At 42.4% G+C, this 16,331-nt stretch overlaps 2 protein-coding genes across 2 annotated transcripts in view; both read right to left on the bottom strand.

The window, feature by feature from the left end:
- Window positions 1-11,013, bottom strand: part of SLC25A18 (solute carrier family 25 member 18) — a 73,801-nt gene extending 62,788 nt beyond the window's left edge. The window contains exon 1 of the mRNA XM_089671845.1: window positions 10,952-11,013. The gene's annotated coding sequence lies outside the window, so the exon portion shown is untranslated. The remainder of the gene's footprint in view (window positions 1-10,951) is intronic.
- Window positions 11,014-11,457: 444 nt separating this feature from the next.
- The window catches only part of CECR2 (CECR2 histone acetyl-lysine reader), an 85,745-nt gene continuing 80,871 nt past the window's right edge, over window positions 11,458-16,331 (bottom strand). Inside the window, exons 17-18 of the mRNA XM_089671847.1 lie at window positions 14,582-14,678; window positions 11,458-12,518 (exon numbers count right to left, since the gene is read on the bottom strand). Coding sequence (XP_089527973.1) covers window positions 12,513-12,518; window positions 14,582-14,678 — 103 coding nt within the window. The 3' untranslated portion in view covers window positions 11,458-12,512. The remainder of the gene's footprint in view (window positions 12,519-14,581; window positions 14,679-16,331) is intronic.

The following is a 16,331-nucleotide window of genomic DNA, read 5'->3' as shown; positions in this document are numbered from 1 at the left end:
CAACCAGCACTACCACCAAGGGGCACACAGTGACAGTTCCTCTATAGGATGCACATTACAATCAGCGCTAGCAGAGTGACACTATATCCATGGGGCACACATCCCTAGAGGCATCAACTCCAAGGCTCACACATCCTGAATGGCACTGCTTCTAGAATTAGCACATCCCCAGTGGTTCCATCTCCAGGGGTAGTACATCCTAAGCAACACTATTTTCAAGGGACACACATGCTGAGTGAAACTGCTGCCTTTAGGGGGAACACATCCCCAGAGCCACCACCTCTGAGAGGCGCACATTCAAACAGCACCACCTCAAGAAGGTGCACATCCTGAACAGCACTTCCCCTAAGGAGAGAACATCCCAGAAGTACCACCTCCAAGGGGTGCACATCCTGAACACCACTTCCCCTAAGGCAGTGTTTCTCAATTCCAGTCCTCATGGACCCCCAACAGGTCATGTTTTCAGGATTTCCATTATTTTGCACAGGTGATTTGATCAGTTTCACTGCCTTAGTAATTACCACAGCTGTTTCATCTGAGGGAAATCCTGAAAACATGACCTGTTGGGGGTCCATGAGGACTGGAGTTGAGAAACACTGCCCTAAGGAGAGAACATCCCAGAAGCACCACCTCCAAGGGGTGCACATCCTGTACATCCAGAGTGTGCACAACCTGAGTGACACTGTCCCTAAGGGATGCTTATCCTCAGAGGCACCAACTCTGAGGGGTGCACATCCTTAACGGCTCCACCTCCAAGTGATGCACATCCTGAATGGCAGTGTCCCTAAGGGGAGCTCATCCTCAGAGTCACCACCTCTAAGGGGTGCACAATCTGAACTGCTCTAACTAGAGGGGATGCACATCCATAATGGCACTGCCCCTAAAGGAAGCTGATCTCCATTGCCACCACCTCTGAGGGAGGCATATCTTGAATGACTCCACCTCCAGGGGGTGCACATCCTGAGTGGCAGTGCCCCTAAGGGGTGCTCATCCTCAGAGGCACCACCTCTGAGGGACGCACATCCTGAAGTGCTCCTACTCCAGGGGGTGCACATCCTTAATGTCACTGCCCCTTGGGGAGCTAAACCCCAGAGGCACCACTTCTTAGGGGTGCATATTCTGAACGGCACTGTCCCTAAGGGGCGCACTTATTCAGAGGTATCTCCTTTGAGGATTTGCACATCTTCAACTGTTCCTCCTCCAGGGGGGTGCAGATCCTGAGCCAAACTATATCCTAGTGGTGCACATTGTTAGTTGCACTACCTGCAGGGGATGCAAATCCCAAGCAGTGCTGCCTTCAGGGGGAGCACATCTCCAGAGCCACAACTAATCTACGAGGGTACTCTGATGGGGAAGCTGATCTATAGGAATACTCTGAAGGGGCAACTGACCAAGGGGGATATTCTGATAGGGATAACTGATTTATAGAGTGCCCTGATGAGGGTACTCTGATGGGGCAACTGATCTATGAGGGTACCCCGACAGGGACAACTGACCTATAATGGTGTTCTGATTGTGATTCCTGATGTAAGGGGGAACTCTGATGGGATCTTATCTATGGGGTATTTTAATGAAGGCAACTGATTTATGGGAGTACTCTGATTGGGCAACTAATCTATGGGGGTATTCTGATGGGTCACTGACCTAGGGGGATATTCTGATGGGGGGCAGCTGATTTATATGGGTACTCTGATGAGGGAAACTGATCTATGGGCGTACTTTGAATGGGGTTCCTGATGTACGGGGGGTACTCTGATGGGGACACCTGATGTAAAGTGGCAATCTGATGGGGGCAGCTGATCTATGGGTGTATTCTGATGGTAGAAATTGATATATGAGGGCATTCTGGTTGTGGTTCTGGAATTATGGGGGTACTCTGGTGGGGACACCTGATGTAAGTGGGCACTCTGATGGGGACACTTTATGTAGGGGCCAGGCTGATGGGGGACACTCAATGTAAGGGGCCATGACACCACTTGAAGCTCTAAGGATCAGCACTAAACGGCTATTGGCTATTAAAACACTCTAAGGCAGGGTTTCTCAACCAGGGTTCCTCCAGAGGTTGCCAGGGGTTCCTTGAGCAATGAGCAATTTTTGCCACTCAAGTAAGTTCCCATTCACACCATTGATCTTTTTAGCAATCTGTAAGGGGGTAATTCTTCCCAATGACCACAAGTGTAAGTAGCATTCTTACCTCTGACTATCACACTAACGTATCATGAATTGTAGATAAAGCCATTTTTAGCAGGGGTTCCCTTAGACCGGAAAGTTACGTCAAGGGTTCCACTCTGTTGAAAAAGGCTGCTCTACGGCAGTCTCTCTTTATTTTCATCTGGTGATTCTGCCAGTAACACACTTCCTGTCCTAGGGTGACAATGCCCACTCACAGTACTGCATCTATAGAGAAGCACCCTAACATTTTGTGAGATTTCAGATCAGTGCACATGAAGCTACCAGGACACTGGATTTCTGGCAGGATCAACAGGTACTATTCTATACTTGAAGAAAATGTTGGGTTCTTAATTAGGATAAGAACACTAGATTTACAAATAAATTACCCCCATATAAATCCCACACTGCAGTCCAGTTTCTCTCTCTGTGCCCTCTTACCCTCTGTCAAAGTCATGTCCCCCTCACCTCCTATACCTGCGGGAAGCAATGTTGCTGAGACTTCCCCAACCATGTGTGGTCAGCGCACAGAGGGATCTTTGTCCGCTGCAGCCAGTGTGCATGTAGTTTGTGACTTTGGTTGTGACTTAGGGCCCCATTTACACTAGCATAGTGCAACAACTTGTGCAAAATCTTGCAATTTTTCACATGTACATGAAACACAAAAAATGCTTGTCACATATGTAGTATTATTTATTGTTACTAACACCCCAAACATGCCAAGCAAAAAGTATGTTTTCGCAAACCAAAAATGTGCACGAAGGTGTGGAATCTAATGAGCAGAACAAGCACAGCTCAAAAAGGTGACATGAGCTACTTTGCTGCACATAGAGCAGCCCATTGAAATTAATGGACTGCCCTACTCATGAAGTGTGACAACGTGCAAAAAAAACATACTTATGCATGATGCCAGAACTGATGTCTTGCCTCTGATCAGCTCACTGTAACTCCTCCTACAAAGACAGAAAGGGGAGGGACAACTGTAACAGTTTTTTTCTATGTTCAACCAGTGAACAAAAAAAAACTCTGATTCCTGCATCCATACAATGTGGATGCAGGGATCTCTCCCACTTCACTAAAATATTCTGACAGCTGGGACTTAAATGCTGGTTTTCCAGCAGGACTGGTCAACAGAAGCCAATCTAAGGATCAACTTCTGTTGAACATAGAGAGGTACAGACAGATCGAAATTTGGCAAGTTCCTGTTGTACCAGCTGAATTTCTATACATAGATACCCAGCTTTTCTCTGCCTAGTGCACTAAATTGGTGAAACTTAGACAGCAGGAGTTTCTGCACATGGGACTGAGGGATTTAAAGTGAAGGGATAGTCCTTCACAATCTAGGACTGTTGGCAGGTATGCATTGTACACCTCAATGAACAATTGAAACATTAAACTGCAATAAACATTTAATAAAATTGTCCTGGATTGTCAATCTCGCCTTTAATTCTGGTGTCCCCTGGAAGACAGTGTGAGGTATATGTGTCTCTACTGCTGGCACTCAAGGCACTTGTCTCCGATCTCTGCACCCGGGCCTGACACTGCACTGCCCACACTGTTCAAGTTTTCCCACTGCCAGTTGTCCTGTCCCAGCCTGCTTACCAGAACTCAGATTTAGTGGCTTTAATGCTCAAAAGAGGCAGATACCTCTCAGGACAGACAGCCAGCAGTTGAAGGCCCGTGCTGTCCATCTCACCGCCTCACATGTTCACTGGCCATAGATGGGCATTTTTTCCTCTCACTGACCAAGATGATGGGCAATTTGCCCCCACTGTACCCAGCAAGCATTGTGCTCCCTCCCACTGACTGCAGAGAGGAGCATTTTTTTCTCTCCCTGATCAGACAGTGGCTATTTTTCCCACACTTACCACAAATAGTAGGCATTTTTTTTCCTCTCATGGACCACAAATAGCAGGCATTTTTTCCTCTAACTGAAAAATTAGGCTTAGCAGTTTTTCATTCTGCTGACCACAGATCTGACGCATTTGTCCCCCTTGACCAGCAGTACATAGGGAACCATTGTGATGGATTTGGTAAAATGCCTATTTCGTTTCCTATTGAATATATATATATATATATATACGCTATTTCTATAAGTTTTATAAATATTTACTTTTATACTTTAATACATATGTTGTGTGAATATTTTCTGCCTGCTGGGCTTTGTGGTACTATAAGAAATCTTTGCTTAAGAAATGTCTGCTCACACACACTGCCCCCCTCCCACCGTGCCAACTTGTAACAAAGGAATGTTGTTTTCCTATAAGATAAGGCCTGGAAGAAGATCACACCTATACCATGATGGAGATTGTTTTCATGTGGAAATGACCAATCAAAGACTAATATAATGCTTATGCTGTTCTCACATGACTCTTGCATCATTTTGCATATATAAGCTCACTTTCTCATTATAATAAACTAGAAGTATTCATAGACTGAACTTGTGTGTCAGCATGAGTCTCTTCCAATGTGTGCACATTCCAAAGCTAGCGTCATAAATTAGGACAGGAACAGATAAGCACTGGATGATTAAGTCCTCTACTAAATCACCATAACACATGGCTGCAGTACTCTATGCATTACAATAGTGCTGACTGTTGTACTCTATATATTGTGCTGTACATTACATACTCCTGACTAAAGTGTTTATTGTCCAAGCAGTTTCTGACTATTTTAATGAAGGTCTTTAAGGTTAGCTCTGACAAGGTTTTAGCGTTCAGTCCATATTCTGTTTTATTTTTCAAAATTGTTCTTTAGGTTTTGTGTGCGAATCTCCATTGTGAAACATAACATTGAAGAGTATGTTGTGGGTCCAAGGATGGTGTCTATTGGTTTAGAGATTTCCAACTGAGCTCTATGGGATTCAGAATTCCCTACAGTGCAATTCCATGCTCTCTGGGCATTTAGATTAGTGGTGCACCGAAATGGAATTTCTGGTGATGAAACCGAAAACTCAAAATGCACTTGGCCGAAAACCGAAATGCGCAGTTTTTTAAAAACGAATATATATTTTTTGGAAAAAAATACTGATTGAAAAAAAAAAATATATACCCCAATTGTTTTGTAAAATATGCAAGAGGATGTTACGCCGAGTAAATAGATACCCAACATACTCACGCTTTAAAATTGCACATACTCGTGGAATGGCATGAAACTGCAGTACTTAAAAATCTCCATGGGTGATGCTTTAAAAATTTCTACAGGTTAGTGTAATGCTACAGAGGAGGTCTAGTGCGAGAATTATTGTTCTTGCGTTCGTGGCGATACCTCATGTGTGTGGTTTGAACACCATTTACATATGTGGGCATGGCCTACATATGCGTTTACCACTACGTGCACACGGGGGGCGGGGGCATTTTAAACTTTTTTTTTTTAATTTATTTAATTTTTTTTTCTGCACTGTTCCATTTAAAAATAAATTGTAATCACTTTTATTCTGATCACAAGAAATGCATGCATCCCCTGTGATAGGAATAAGCAGTGACAGGTCCTCTTTATGTAGAGACAAGACCCCACATCTCTCCTCTGCAATGTAAAGCATTGGATCAAAAAAATGCATTTATCTAGTGCTTTAAAAAAAAAAAAAATGGCCGGAACCGGAAGTGACATTGCTCCGGCCCTCCAAGGGCATAGAGATGTGTGGCGGCCATCTTTCCTTTACCCATTTCTATGACCAGTGCTGGGATCGATGGCTTCTCAGGTAAGACTGAATTACCGAGCGGCGGCCAGTGGGCAGGTGATGGCGGACGGGTGGCGGCGAGGGGCGGGGTTTTTTCAGCACCTGTATCGGTGCTTTTTTAAATTCGCCCGACAAAATATTTCAGCCACCGGAATTTCGGTGCATCCCTAGTTTAGATTCTGCACCCGAGGATCTGGCACATTTGTGCAGGTGGAAGGCACAGGTGCCCCGTCCAGCTCCACTGCCGGAAGCCAATAAAAGGTCTACGAGATGCTAAAAAGCTACTGCGGCTGGACAGTGTACTGAGCAGTACTAATGTTTAAGGACATATGCACCCAGGAACAAATGTCTGGAACATAAATGTGCGGTGCGGGCATTTGTCCTGGGCACATAAGGCCCACAACATTAGTATCACTCTGGGCATTCACTCCTAAACACAAGTACAACTCGGTACAGTGCTCAGCCCTGTCCAGCTGCAACACAGTTCAACCTGCCATAGACTGACAGGCAGCAAAGGTGGACATTTCACCTGTACCTCCCAGGCATACCAAAATCCAAGGATTGGTGGTAAAGAAATGCGATGGCCCATGTGCAAAGGGACTGTACACACTAAAAGTTTAACTAGATAAATACATGCATCATTTTATTAAAGAATAATACCTTGTTAGCTGTATTTATGACAAATCTTCCTACACTTAAAATTAAATTGTAAAATAGGTTCTTGTACCAATGACTTGCCACTAATTAAAGTAACTGTCCGCCTACAATGACTTGATAGATGCACAGCCTAAAAAAGAAAAAAAAAAGTCCCTTGAATTTTTTTTAAATGTTGGCAACTATGGTGAGTGGATAGGCTACATTCTCAGTGATGGCTGGTCTCTAGTGAATTAATAGGCTACATTCTCAGTGATGGCTGGTCTCTAGTGAATTAATAGGCTACATTCTCAGTGATGCCACTGTTTAGTGAATGTATAGGCTGCATTCTCAGTGATGTCACTTATCTCTAGTGAATGGATGGGCTGCATTCTCAGTGATGTCACTTATCTCTAGTGAATGGATGGACTGCATTTTCAGTGATGTCACTGTTTTTAGTGAATGGATAGGCTGCATTCTCAGTGATGTCACCAATCTCTATGAAGGGTCAGACTGCATTTTCAGTGATTTTGTAAGTTTTAACAAATTATCTTCAAACATTGTAAATATTATCAACTATGACAAAACTGTTGACACTTCTTATTGCAAAATAGTCTGAGAACAAATAAGTTCAAAGTAGACAAATCCAGCAAAGTCAACTAATCAATTTATTCTAAGAATTTATTTTATACAGAGGAAATCTCTTCACAGTGACAAAAATCTAATCTGATTTACATTCTTTTCTTCATGGTACAAAACAAAACTTCCAATCAAAAAACTTCATAACAGAAAACAAAAAAAAAACCAAACAAATACAAATGTATCACACACGTAATTGCTGAGGTAACTGGAGGTTGTGTGGACAAAACTGATATAAAAAGAAACAATAAGCATTATATACAAAAAGGTGAAAAAAAAAAAAGTCAAAAAACACCAAAAGCAAATAAATATAATTCACATTTTCTGGGAGGCCTGGTAAAGTCCGGCAGACTTTGAAGACTATGTTGTATAAGGAAATGTTCGGCTTCCAGTGATGGACTTTGGACCCTGTGGGATGGGTGCCACGGTGCTCTATCACATGCCCGGAGATGCAAGGAGGGGATATTCTTATATACAAGATCCACATTTTGTTAATGGTGTTAAAATACACTTGTTCAATTTATTTGGAAAATAATTGCAGTTATTTTCCCAATGCAAGCTAGAAACATTAAAGAGACCCTGTCAGGTTACAAAAGCATCCTGCATTAGGCAGAAGCTCTTAAACACACATCTCTGGTGGCTTGGGTCCCCCCTCTGCATGCTGTGGAATCCTCTGAGGATGGAGGAAGGAGTCACAGTGTGCTGCATGGACAAAGACATCCGACATTTCCAGAAGTGTCTTACGAAGGGTGCAGTTCTGGAATGGAGGGGATGTAGGCGGCAACAGAGGCGAGCAAAATATCTCCTTTCTTGCAGGGAACGTTTAGCAGAATGTTTGTATCCCAACAGGGTTGCTTTAAGCTGACAGCAGACTAGATGTCACCAAGAGACTTTAGGACACTGTTCCATAGTTCCACTGAAACCAAATTACCTGTACATGGAATATTCTCAGTCTGAGGCCTAGGCATAGTATATCCTAAACAATCCACAATACAGTCTTGACTGTGGTGTGGTAGGGTTAAAGGACTGCTGTGTCCCCATTAGGGAGATATCCCTTCACTTCCTTTCCAGATAAGGGATATCATAACAGGAAGAGAGGGGAATCTCCTACAGTGAAGGAAATAAGTATTTGAACCCCTGCTGATTTTGAAAGTTTGCCCACTCAAAGAAATGATTAGTCTAAAAATCGAATGGTAGGTGTATTTTAACACAGAGACAGAATAGCACGGATTTGCATGTTCATGAGGGAAAAAAGTATTTGATCCCCTATCATTCAGCAGAATTTTTGGCTACCAGATGTCTTTCATACAGATAACAAGCTGATTTAGAAGCAGTCTCTTAAAGGGAGTGCTGCTAATCTCATTTTGTTACCTGTATAAAAAAAAAGACACCTGTCCACAGGAGCAATCAAACAATCAGATTCCAAACTCTCCACCATGGCAAAGACCAAAGAGCTGTTCAAGGATGTTAGGGACAAGATTGTAGACCTACACAAGGCTGGACTGGGCTACCAAACTATCGCCAAGCAGCTTGGTGAGAAGGTGACAACAGTTGGTGCAATCATTCGCAAATGGAAGAAACACAAAACAACTGTCAGTCTCCCTAGGTCTGGTGCACCATGTAAGATCTCACCTCGTGGAGTGTCAATGATCATGAGAACAGTGAGGAATCATACCAAAACTACACGTGAGGATCTTGTCAATGATCTCCAGGCAGCTGGGACCACAGTCACCAAGTAAACAATTGGTAACACACTATGCTGACAAGGATTGAAATCCTGCAGTGCCCGCAAGCTCCCTCTGCTCAAGAAAGCACATGTCCAGGCTCATCTGAAGTTTGCCACTGAACATCTGGATGATGCAGAGGACGACTGGTTGAAAGTGTTGTGGTCAGATGAGACCGAAATCAAGCTCTTTTCCATCAACTCAACTCGCCATGTTTGGAGGAGGAGGAATGCTGCCTATAATCCCAAGAACACCATCCCAACTGTCAAACATGGTGGCGTAAACATTTTACTTTGGGGGTGTTTTTCTGCTAAGGGGACAGGACAACTGCACTGCATCAGAGGGACGATGGACGGGGCAATATACCGTCAAATCTTGGGTGAGAACCTTCTTCCATCAGCCAGGGCATTGAAAATGGGTTGTGGATGGGTGTTCCAGCATGACAATGACCCAAAAACACATGGGCAAGGCAACAAAGGAGTGGCTCAAGAAGAAGCACATTAAGGTCCTGGAGTGGCCTAGCCAGTCTCCAGACCTTAATCAGATTGAAAATCTGTAGAGGGAGCTGAAAGTTCGAGTTGCCAAACATCAGTCAACAAACCTTAATGTCTTGGAGAGGATCTGCCAAGAGGAGGGGGCCAAAATCCCTCCTGAGATGTGTGCAAACCTGGTGGCCAATTACAGGAAACGTCTGACCTCTGTGATTGCCACCAAGTACTAAGTCATGTTTTGTGAATGGGATCAAATACCTATTTCCCTCATGAACATGCAAGTCAGTGCATCATTTGTTAGACATGCATTTCTTTTGAATTTTTTGTTGCTATTCTGTCTCTCAGTGTTACAATACACCTACCATTCGATTTTTAGACCAATCATTTCTTTGCGAGTGGGTAAACATTCAAAATCAGCAAGGGATCAAATACTTATTTCCTTCGCTGTATAATGGGGACACAGCCTGCATTTAAAACTTCATAGAAAAAGCTCTTTGATAGAGACACAAATAAAAGTTCTAATCTCTGCATGCTATCAAAAAAAAAAAAACAAAAAAGAAAAAAACACATTCCAGTTGAGCAATGATGCTTTCAGATATATGTAAACACTGCAGAACTTCATCAGATATGGGAGTTCTGGCCCGGGAGGGACACATTTACCTACATACTCAGGTGACATTCTGGTCACAGAAGGACAATGCAGTGACCAGGAAGACACCTGTGCATACCGGCCAAAAACAATTCTATTAAGATAATGCCCAGCTTTTGTACAGATATGGAATGGTTCAGTGTTGCTGTACTTTGTGCAGTATAACAATAACATTTAAACATTTTAGGGAACAAAAATGAAATATGAAATACTTTAGACTAAATGGAGCAAGTCCAAAACCTTAGCTCTGTTAAAGAAAATCGCCTTGTCTAGTCTAAGTAAAACATATCTACAGTGGGACATTTTCCCTACTGCCAACTCAGCATCTCTACTTTTCGGTCACTGGTTTTTGGATAAGTGACTCAGTAAAGTTTTTAAAAACTGGTCAAAAGTTGCCTGCAGGAAAAGAAGTGTTCCACACACACCTCATTGGCAGCTGGTGGCAGCAGTCTCTTCGGCATCCAACATTTCTGTAGTGAATGCTGAACAGCAGTTCCCCAACAAAAGGAAATCTAACTAAATGTTTTTAATTACTCAGGAGGAAAAGCAGAGGGTTGTGTAGCATACATCTGTAAATAAATGTAAATTCCAAACCATGGTTTCATCCTCTGACCCTTACGTCACTGCTGAGTCCTGGAGAAGAAACCATGGAGTGTCAGGGACACTGGCATCTCCTGGAAATGTTGAATGCTTAGCAAGGCTGTATCAATAAAACTGAGGGAGAAAGGGCCACAGGCTGCCGAAGAGGGGAGTAAAATACCTTTTTCATAATATATTGCAGCTCAACAGTCCTTAGATGTGGTGGCTGCAGAAATGCACCTTTTCTACTTGTAATTTTTTTCATTGAGGATACAACTTGATGATCATTAAAGAGGAGGCCCAGACTCCTCCCCCCCCTCCTAAAAAAAAAAAAAAGTCAGCAGCTACAAATATTGTAGCTACTGACTTTTTATATAATGACGCTTACCTGTTCATCGTTGTCCTCACCCGAAATGCTTCTTCAATGGTCTTTAGGTCCAGGCTCTGGCATCTTAACTAAGGGAAACTGCTGTGAAGTGTTGCAGCTTTATAGCTGGCTTCCTACTGCACATGATGTGTCCCAGAAGGCTGCAGGCGAAGAGGGTTAAATTCCGGTTGGATCACCTAGGCAATCCGGGCGGAAGTGGGAGAAGGTCCCCCCCTTACCCCAAAAAAAGTGCCAATTCTTAAAGAGGAAAGGCGGAGGAAGCAAACAAGCGGAGAAGAAGAATGCCACCAGATCAAAAGGACTGGTCAGCTGCAATATATGACATTTTTGTTTTTGGGTTTCCATTGCCCCATAAATTATCACCGCTTTTTTGTATCTGCCTCTCTTAAGGTGGCCACACACCTATTGATATATCATAGTGATGATAAACCAATCAAGTCTCAAACCAGAGACTAATGTATTTAAAACACTCTATTCATTTTGACTTTTCTTCTATAAAGTTTTGCCAACTGCTTTTATTCACTCAAATACCTGTGCAGAGCTGCTATACAGATTGATGGTAAAATCAACAGTTTACATTCATCACTGATCATTTGTATTTTTCATTGATATTTTTAGCTGATCACACAACCGTGGAACAATATCATGGGGATGATTTACTAAAACTGGAGAGTGCAAAATCTGGTGCAGCTGTGCATGGTAGCCAATCAGCTTCCAGTTTTTTTTTCTAATTGAACAAGCTGAAGTTAGAAGCGGATTGGCTACCATGGACCGCTACGCCAGATTTTGCACTTTCTGGTTTTAATAACTCAGCCCCCATATGTGCGGTCTCATTTGACATTTTAAGCAATGATGAATCACTTTGTTTACAGCTGTCAAAGCTCCTGGTTTGCAAATGTTCTAGCTGTAAACAATTGCAATGTGGAAAATTTTGTTACTGGACTCAAACCTGTTTTAAGAGAAAACTTACCAAAAACATTTCATAACATTCAGTTAAGCATACCACCAATTTACTGTACCAGTTCTCGTACCCATGAAAAACAAAAGGCAACTTGTATTATATTTTCTTGGTCCCAAATTGACTGAATCCATCTCGTCACTGGGCAAAGTCTATTTTGCTCACCCACAATATCGCCGGGGAAGGAATGATCCGTAATGCTTTATAATACATTAGTTGCAAAACAAAAGAAGAAGATCCCAGAAAGAAACATGAAAAGGCAAAAAACTCCAGCACAAACATCAGGGAAAAAAACGTGTGGATGAAGGCAGCAAGACATAGCTTGTAAACAGAGGAGGCAGTGAAACCATGCTCCTCACTTCCTGAGAATAGCTGTCTATGAGCCGGCCCCCACGGAGCAATTCAGTGTTATCCAACCGCATACAGGGCTGCTATTTAAGAGGTCACTTCGTAGGGGGGGCTGCAGTAGTTCCACAAGATTAGGCCACATTGGTAGGGAATCCCAGAAGGCACACTGGCCCAGAATGGGCAATGAAAACTTGGTCTGGTGGGCTCCCTTTCCATCTACACTTCATAAAGACTGAATCTGTCAAGTCCATTCCTCTAGGTCTGTAGGAGAAAACCAAGGAAATGTGAAACATAATCCTAATGTCAGGCAGTGCAGAAAAAAGGTACAGTATACAATTCACTGAGACATAGTTACCATCAATTATTTTATTAATATATTCTGAATAGTGACATATTTCCACATTTCTCCACAATCACACACTATTATTATACATTTATACTCATCAGCCATGACATTATGAGAACTGATGTGTAAAGTGAATAATACTGATTATTTCATTATAATAGCATCTGAAATTGGGTAGGATATATTAGACAGTAAGTGAACATGCGTTTCCTGACGTTGATGTGCTGAACGCAAAACAAAATTGAACATGTGTAAGGATTTAGAGAAATCCAAGCAAAATTATTATTTTCACATGCAGTGCGGCTGTGCCCGCACTGCATGGGTTAAATGCTTCTTTTTGTCTGGGGGCTCAGAAGGTAAAGATATGCTTACCTAATTCGCCGATCCTCCGAGCCCCAGATCGGTCCACACCGTTCCTGCCACCCTCATACGCTAGCAGTCTTGTGAATGGGCTGTACCTGACGTCACCACTCCCACAGACCGGATCTGCACGGGAGGATGGCAGGAACAGTCCACCGCTGGATGTTGGGGAGCACGGTTTTCCAGAGGATTGGAGGAATGGGTAAGTACAGCTTTTAGATGAGCCCCTAGACAAAACAAGCACTTAACCAATGCAGTGCAGGCACAGCCCCACTGTATGGGAAAATAACATTTTTAACCAGAGTTCTGCTTTATGCGACTTTGACAATGGCCAATTTGTAATGGCTAGACAACCAATTCAGAGCATCTCCAAAACTGCAGTTGTGGGATGTTCCCAGTCTGCAGTGGTCAGGACCTACCAAAAGTGGTTCAAGGAAGCAATACTAGTGAACTGGCAACAGGGCCATGGATGGCCAAAACTCATTGATGCATGTGGGGAGAGAAGGCTGGCCTGTAGTCTGATCCTATAGAAAGGCTACTGTAACTCAAATTGATGGAAACGTTTATGCTGATTCTGATAGAAAGGTGTCAGAACACACAGTGCACATCACAGTTTGTTGTGTATGGGGCTACGTAGCTGCAGACCATTTAGGGTGCCCCTGCTGACCCACAGTCAAAAGTGCCTATATTGGGCATGTGAGCATCATAACTCAGCCACAGAAGCAATAAAATTAGATGGCCTGCTCTGATGAATCATGTTTTCTTTTACATCCTGTGGATACCAGGTGGTATGTGCGCCACTTATCTGGGGAACAAATGGCACAGGATGCTCTATGACAAGGTGGCAAGCCAGCGGAAGCAGTTTGTTACTTTGGGCAAGGCTTTGCTGAGAAACCTTGGGTCCTGCCGCTCATGTGGATGTTATTTTAAAGTCCGTGCACCGATGGATCAGAGCTGTTTTAGCAGCAAAAGGGGGACCTATTCAATATTAGGTGTGTGGTTTAATGTTGTGGTGGATGGTCATAATATGATGGCCGATTTATGTATATGGTTGTTACATTCTGCACTCCTGTACAGAAAACACTGGTGCAGAGAATGATGTGATTGGCTCAGAGAAGCTTACATTCTAATGTCCTCTTTATAGTCACACTTTTATGACTAAACATTTAGATAGCGCTCACATTTTCCAGTGCTGTACAGAGAACACTGAGCTATTCACTTATACGTGGAAGCACAAAAGTTAGGCCAACAATTGTGGGCAGAAGCTGGATAACCTACCAATACATTTTTAGACTGTGTAAAGAAACCTTAAAAAAAAAAAAAAAAAAACTTAAACAAGCAAGGAGGAGGGTTGGTATGCTTCTTGTGCGGATAGTGAATCTTGGCCAAATATACCAAACTTGTTGGACATTTCTGTAGCACCTGGTTGAAGCTTGGTCCAAGTCAAAGAAAAAGTCATGCCTGTTTGGTGTGTGCCCAGGATCCAGGCGGGTTAGAGGATTGCCAGTAGTGTTTGTTCACTTTTATCCAAATTATAGGTTAGCTTTACAGTTCTGTTTAATATGTTGGCAGATAGGTGAAGTATAAATGACTAAAATAAATGCTGGCAACTGCTCACCTGGTCCAGGGGCACCGTGGGTGGTCTGTGCATGGTGTCCCCGTGTGAGAGGGCTCTTCCCTTGTGGAAAGGTGGGAGCGTCATCTGGAGACGCATTCTGAGAGGAGGAAAACAAAGTCATATTAGGGACAATGTATTTTTGGTGATCCTACAAAAGTAACTACTGAGTCCCAATTCCATTAGCTGAATCCTTTCAAGTGACTGATGTGAAAATGTAATAAGGACATAGCACACACCATTCATAATACAATGGAAGACAGCAATTGGGACATTTTCCAAGCTCTGTTACCATTTTCCTGATCAGCCTGTTATTTGAACCATTTCTAAACCCAATCTGTAAATTAATCATGCATTGTTTCTGGACAGGGAATCATGCCTGCAAATGTTACCCGAGAGCTTACCTGAGTCCTATGTCGATCCAGCACTGTGCCCATTCTCTTCCTCTTCTTACAGGACACAGGGGCAGCATTGGGAGTCATTGGCTCCTGCTGCTGTCAATCAAATCCTGTGAGCAGGGCCGAGTCACACTGTTTGTGTGGGAGCATGCCTGCATGAGTGGCCGCCCCACAGCACACAGCTTGCTATGGGGACATTCAGACAAGAGGAGGAAAGTGCTGGTGAGGATCCCAAGAGAGGCGGTAAAGGGCTGCTCTGTGCATTACCATTCTCCACACCAAGTTCCCACATGCTGGTAAAATTTGGCTAGGCTCTCTGGTCTTCAATGGCTTCTGGTCATGAAAAAGTTATAGGCAAGAATGGATTTTGATTTCATATTTGGAATTTTACTAGCAGTGCTGGCAGAACCAGAACAATGCTTTAGCACCTGGATTTAGAACACAGCATTAGTACATTTCAAGTGAACAGAAAAAGAGCCAAGTACACAATGAACAGGCTGCATGGCACCTAATTGTAGTGCTGCCCCCTTACTGCAGCAGACTTATTATCACCAGACCTTGATCAGAAAAGTCTGAGTAGTTTTATTGCCCCACTTTCAAGTCTAAAAGGGTTGTGCCCTACATGTCTATAACATGCATGTGTTAATGTGTATTAAAATCAGGGTGGATAAAAATCAATGATTTAAAAAAAAAAAAAAAAAAAAAAAGAATTTTTTTTATTTAAATCAGATTTTTTTTATTTAAAATCGGATTTTTTTTAAATAAAATGCTTTTTGAGGAACATATATTACTATCCAAAGGTTATTCCATCATGAAATAAAGATTAGTTTTTTAATTATGTAGAATAAGGCTGTATATGTTTAATTTTTTTGGTAAATAAATTCCATGAATCCATTCACAATGTCATGCTCTTCCAGAGGTTTTTGTAAGATTATTGGGCAGTTTCTCTGCCTACAAGATACTATCACAGATGCTTGGTTTACTTTTGCAGTTTTCAAAACTGAATTTGACTCAGCGGAGATCACATGCCTCTTCTTCACAGCAAAAATGTTATAACATGAACAGAGTTAAGAAAAAGACCTTAATCCTAACTTCTACAAACCTATGAATACAGAATTAACCCCTTCAGTGTTAAGTTTCAAGAAGTTCAGTGAATAGAATAGAAACAATATTTTTCTGATTGTTTGGAGTGGAATAGATTTGCACAAGAAGAAAGCGAAAGGGGCTGACAGTCTAAGTTTCTTAAAATATATATATTTTGTTTAGCCAAATTAGTTACCAAACATGGATGTTTGTTTAAGCAAATAATATATGCTGGAATGTTATGGTTTCAGTTGAATAAATCTATTTAAATT

The sequence above is a fragment of the Staurois parvus genome, unplaced genomic scaffold (genome assembly GCF_062004578.1).
Source record: "Staurois parvus isolate SC_StPar_1 unplaced genomic scaffold, SC_StPar_1.0 ptg000114l, whole genome shotgun sequence".
Taxonomy (NCBI): domain Eukaryota; kingdom Metazoa; phylum Chordata; class Amphibia; order Anura; family Ranidae; genus Staurois; species Staurois parvus.
Note: the sequence above shows the minus strand (reverse complement) of the source record. Positions and strands in the feature narration are given on the sequence as shown.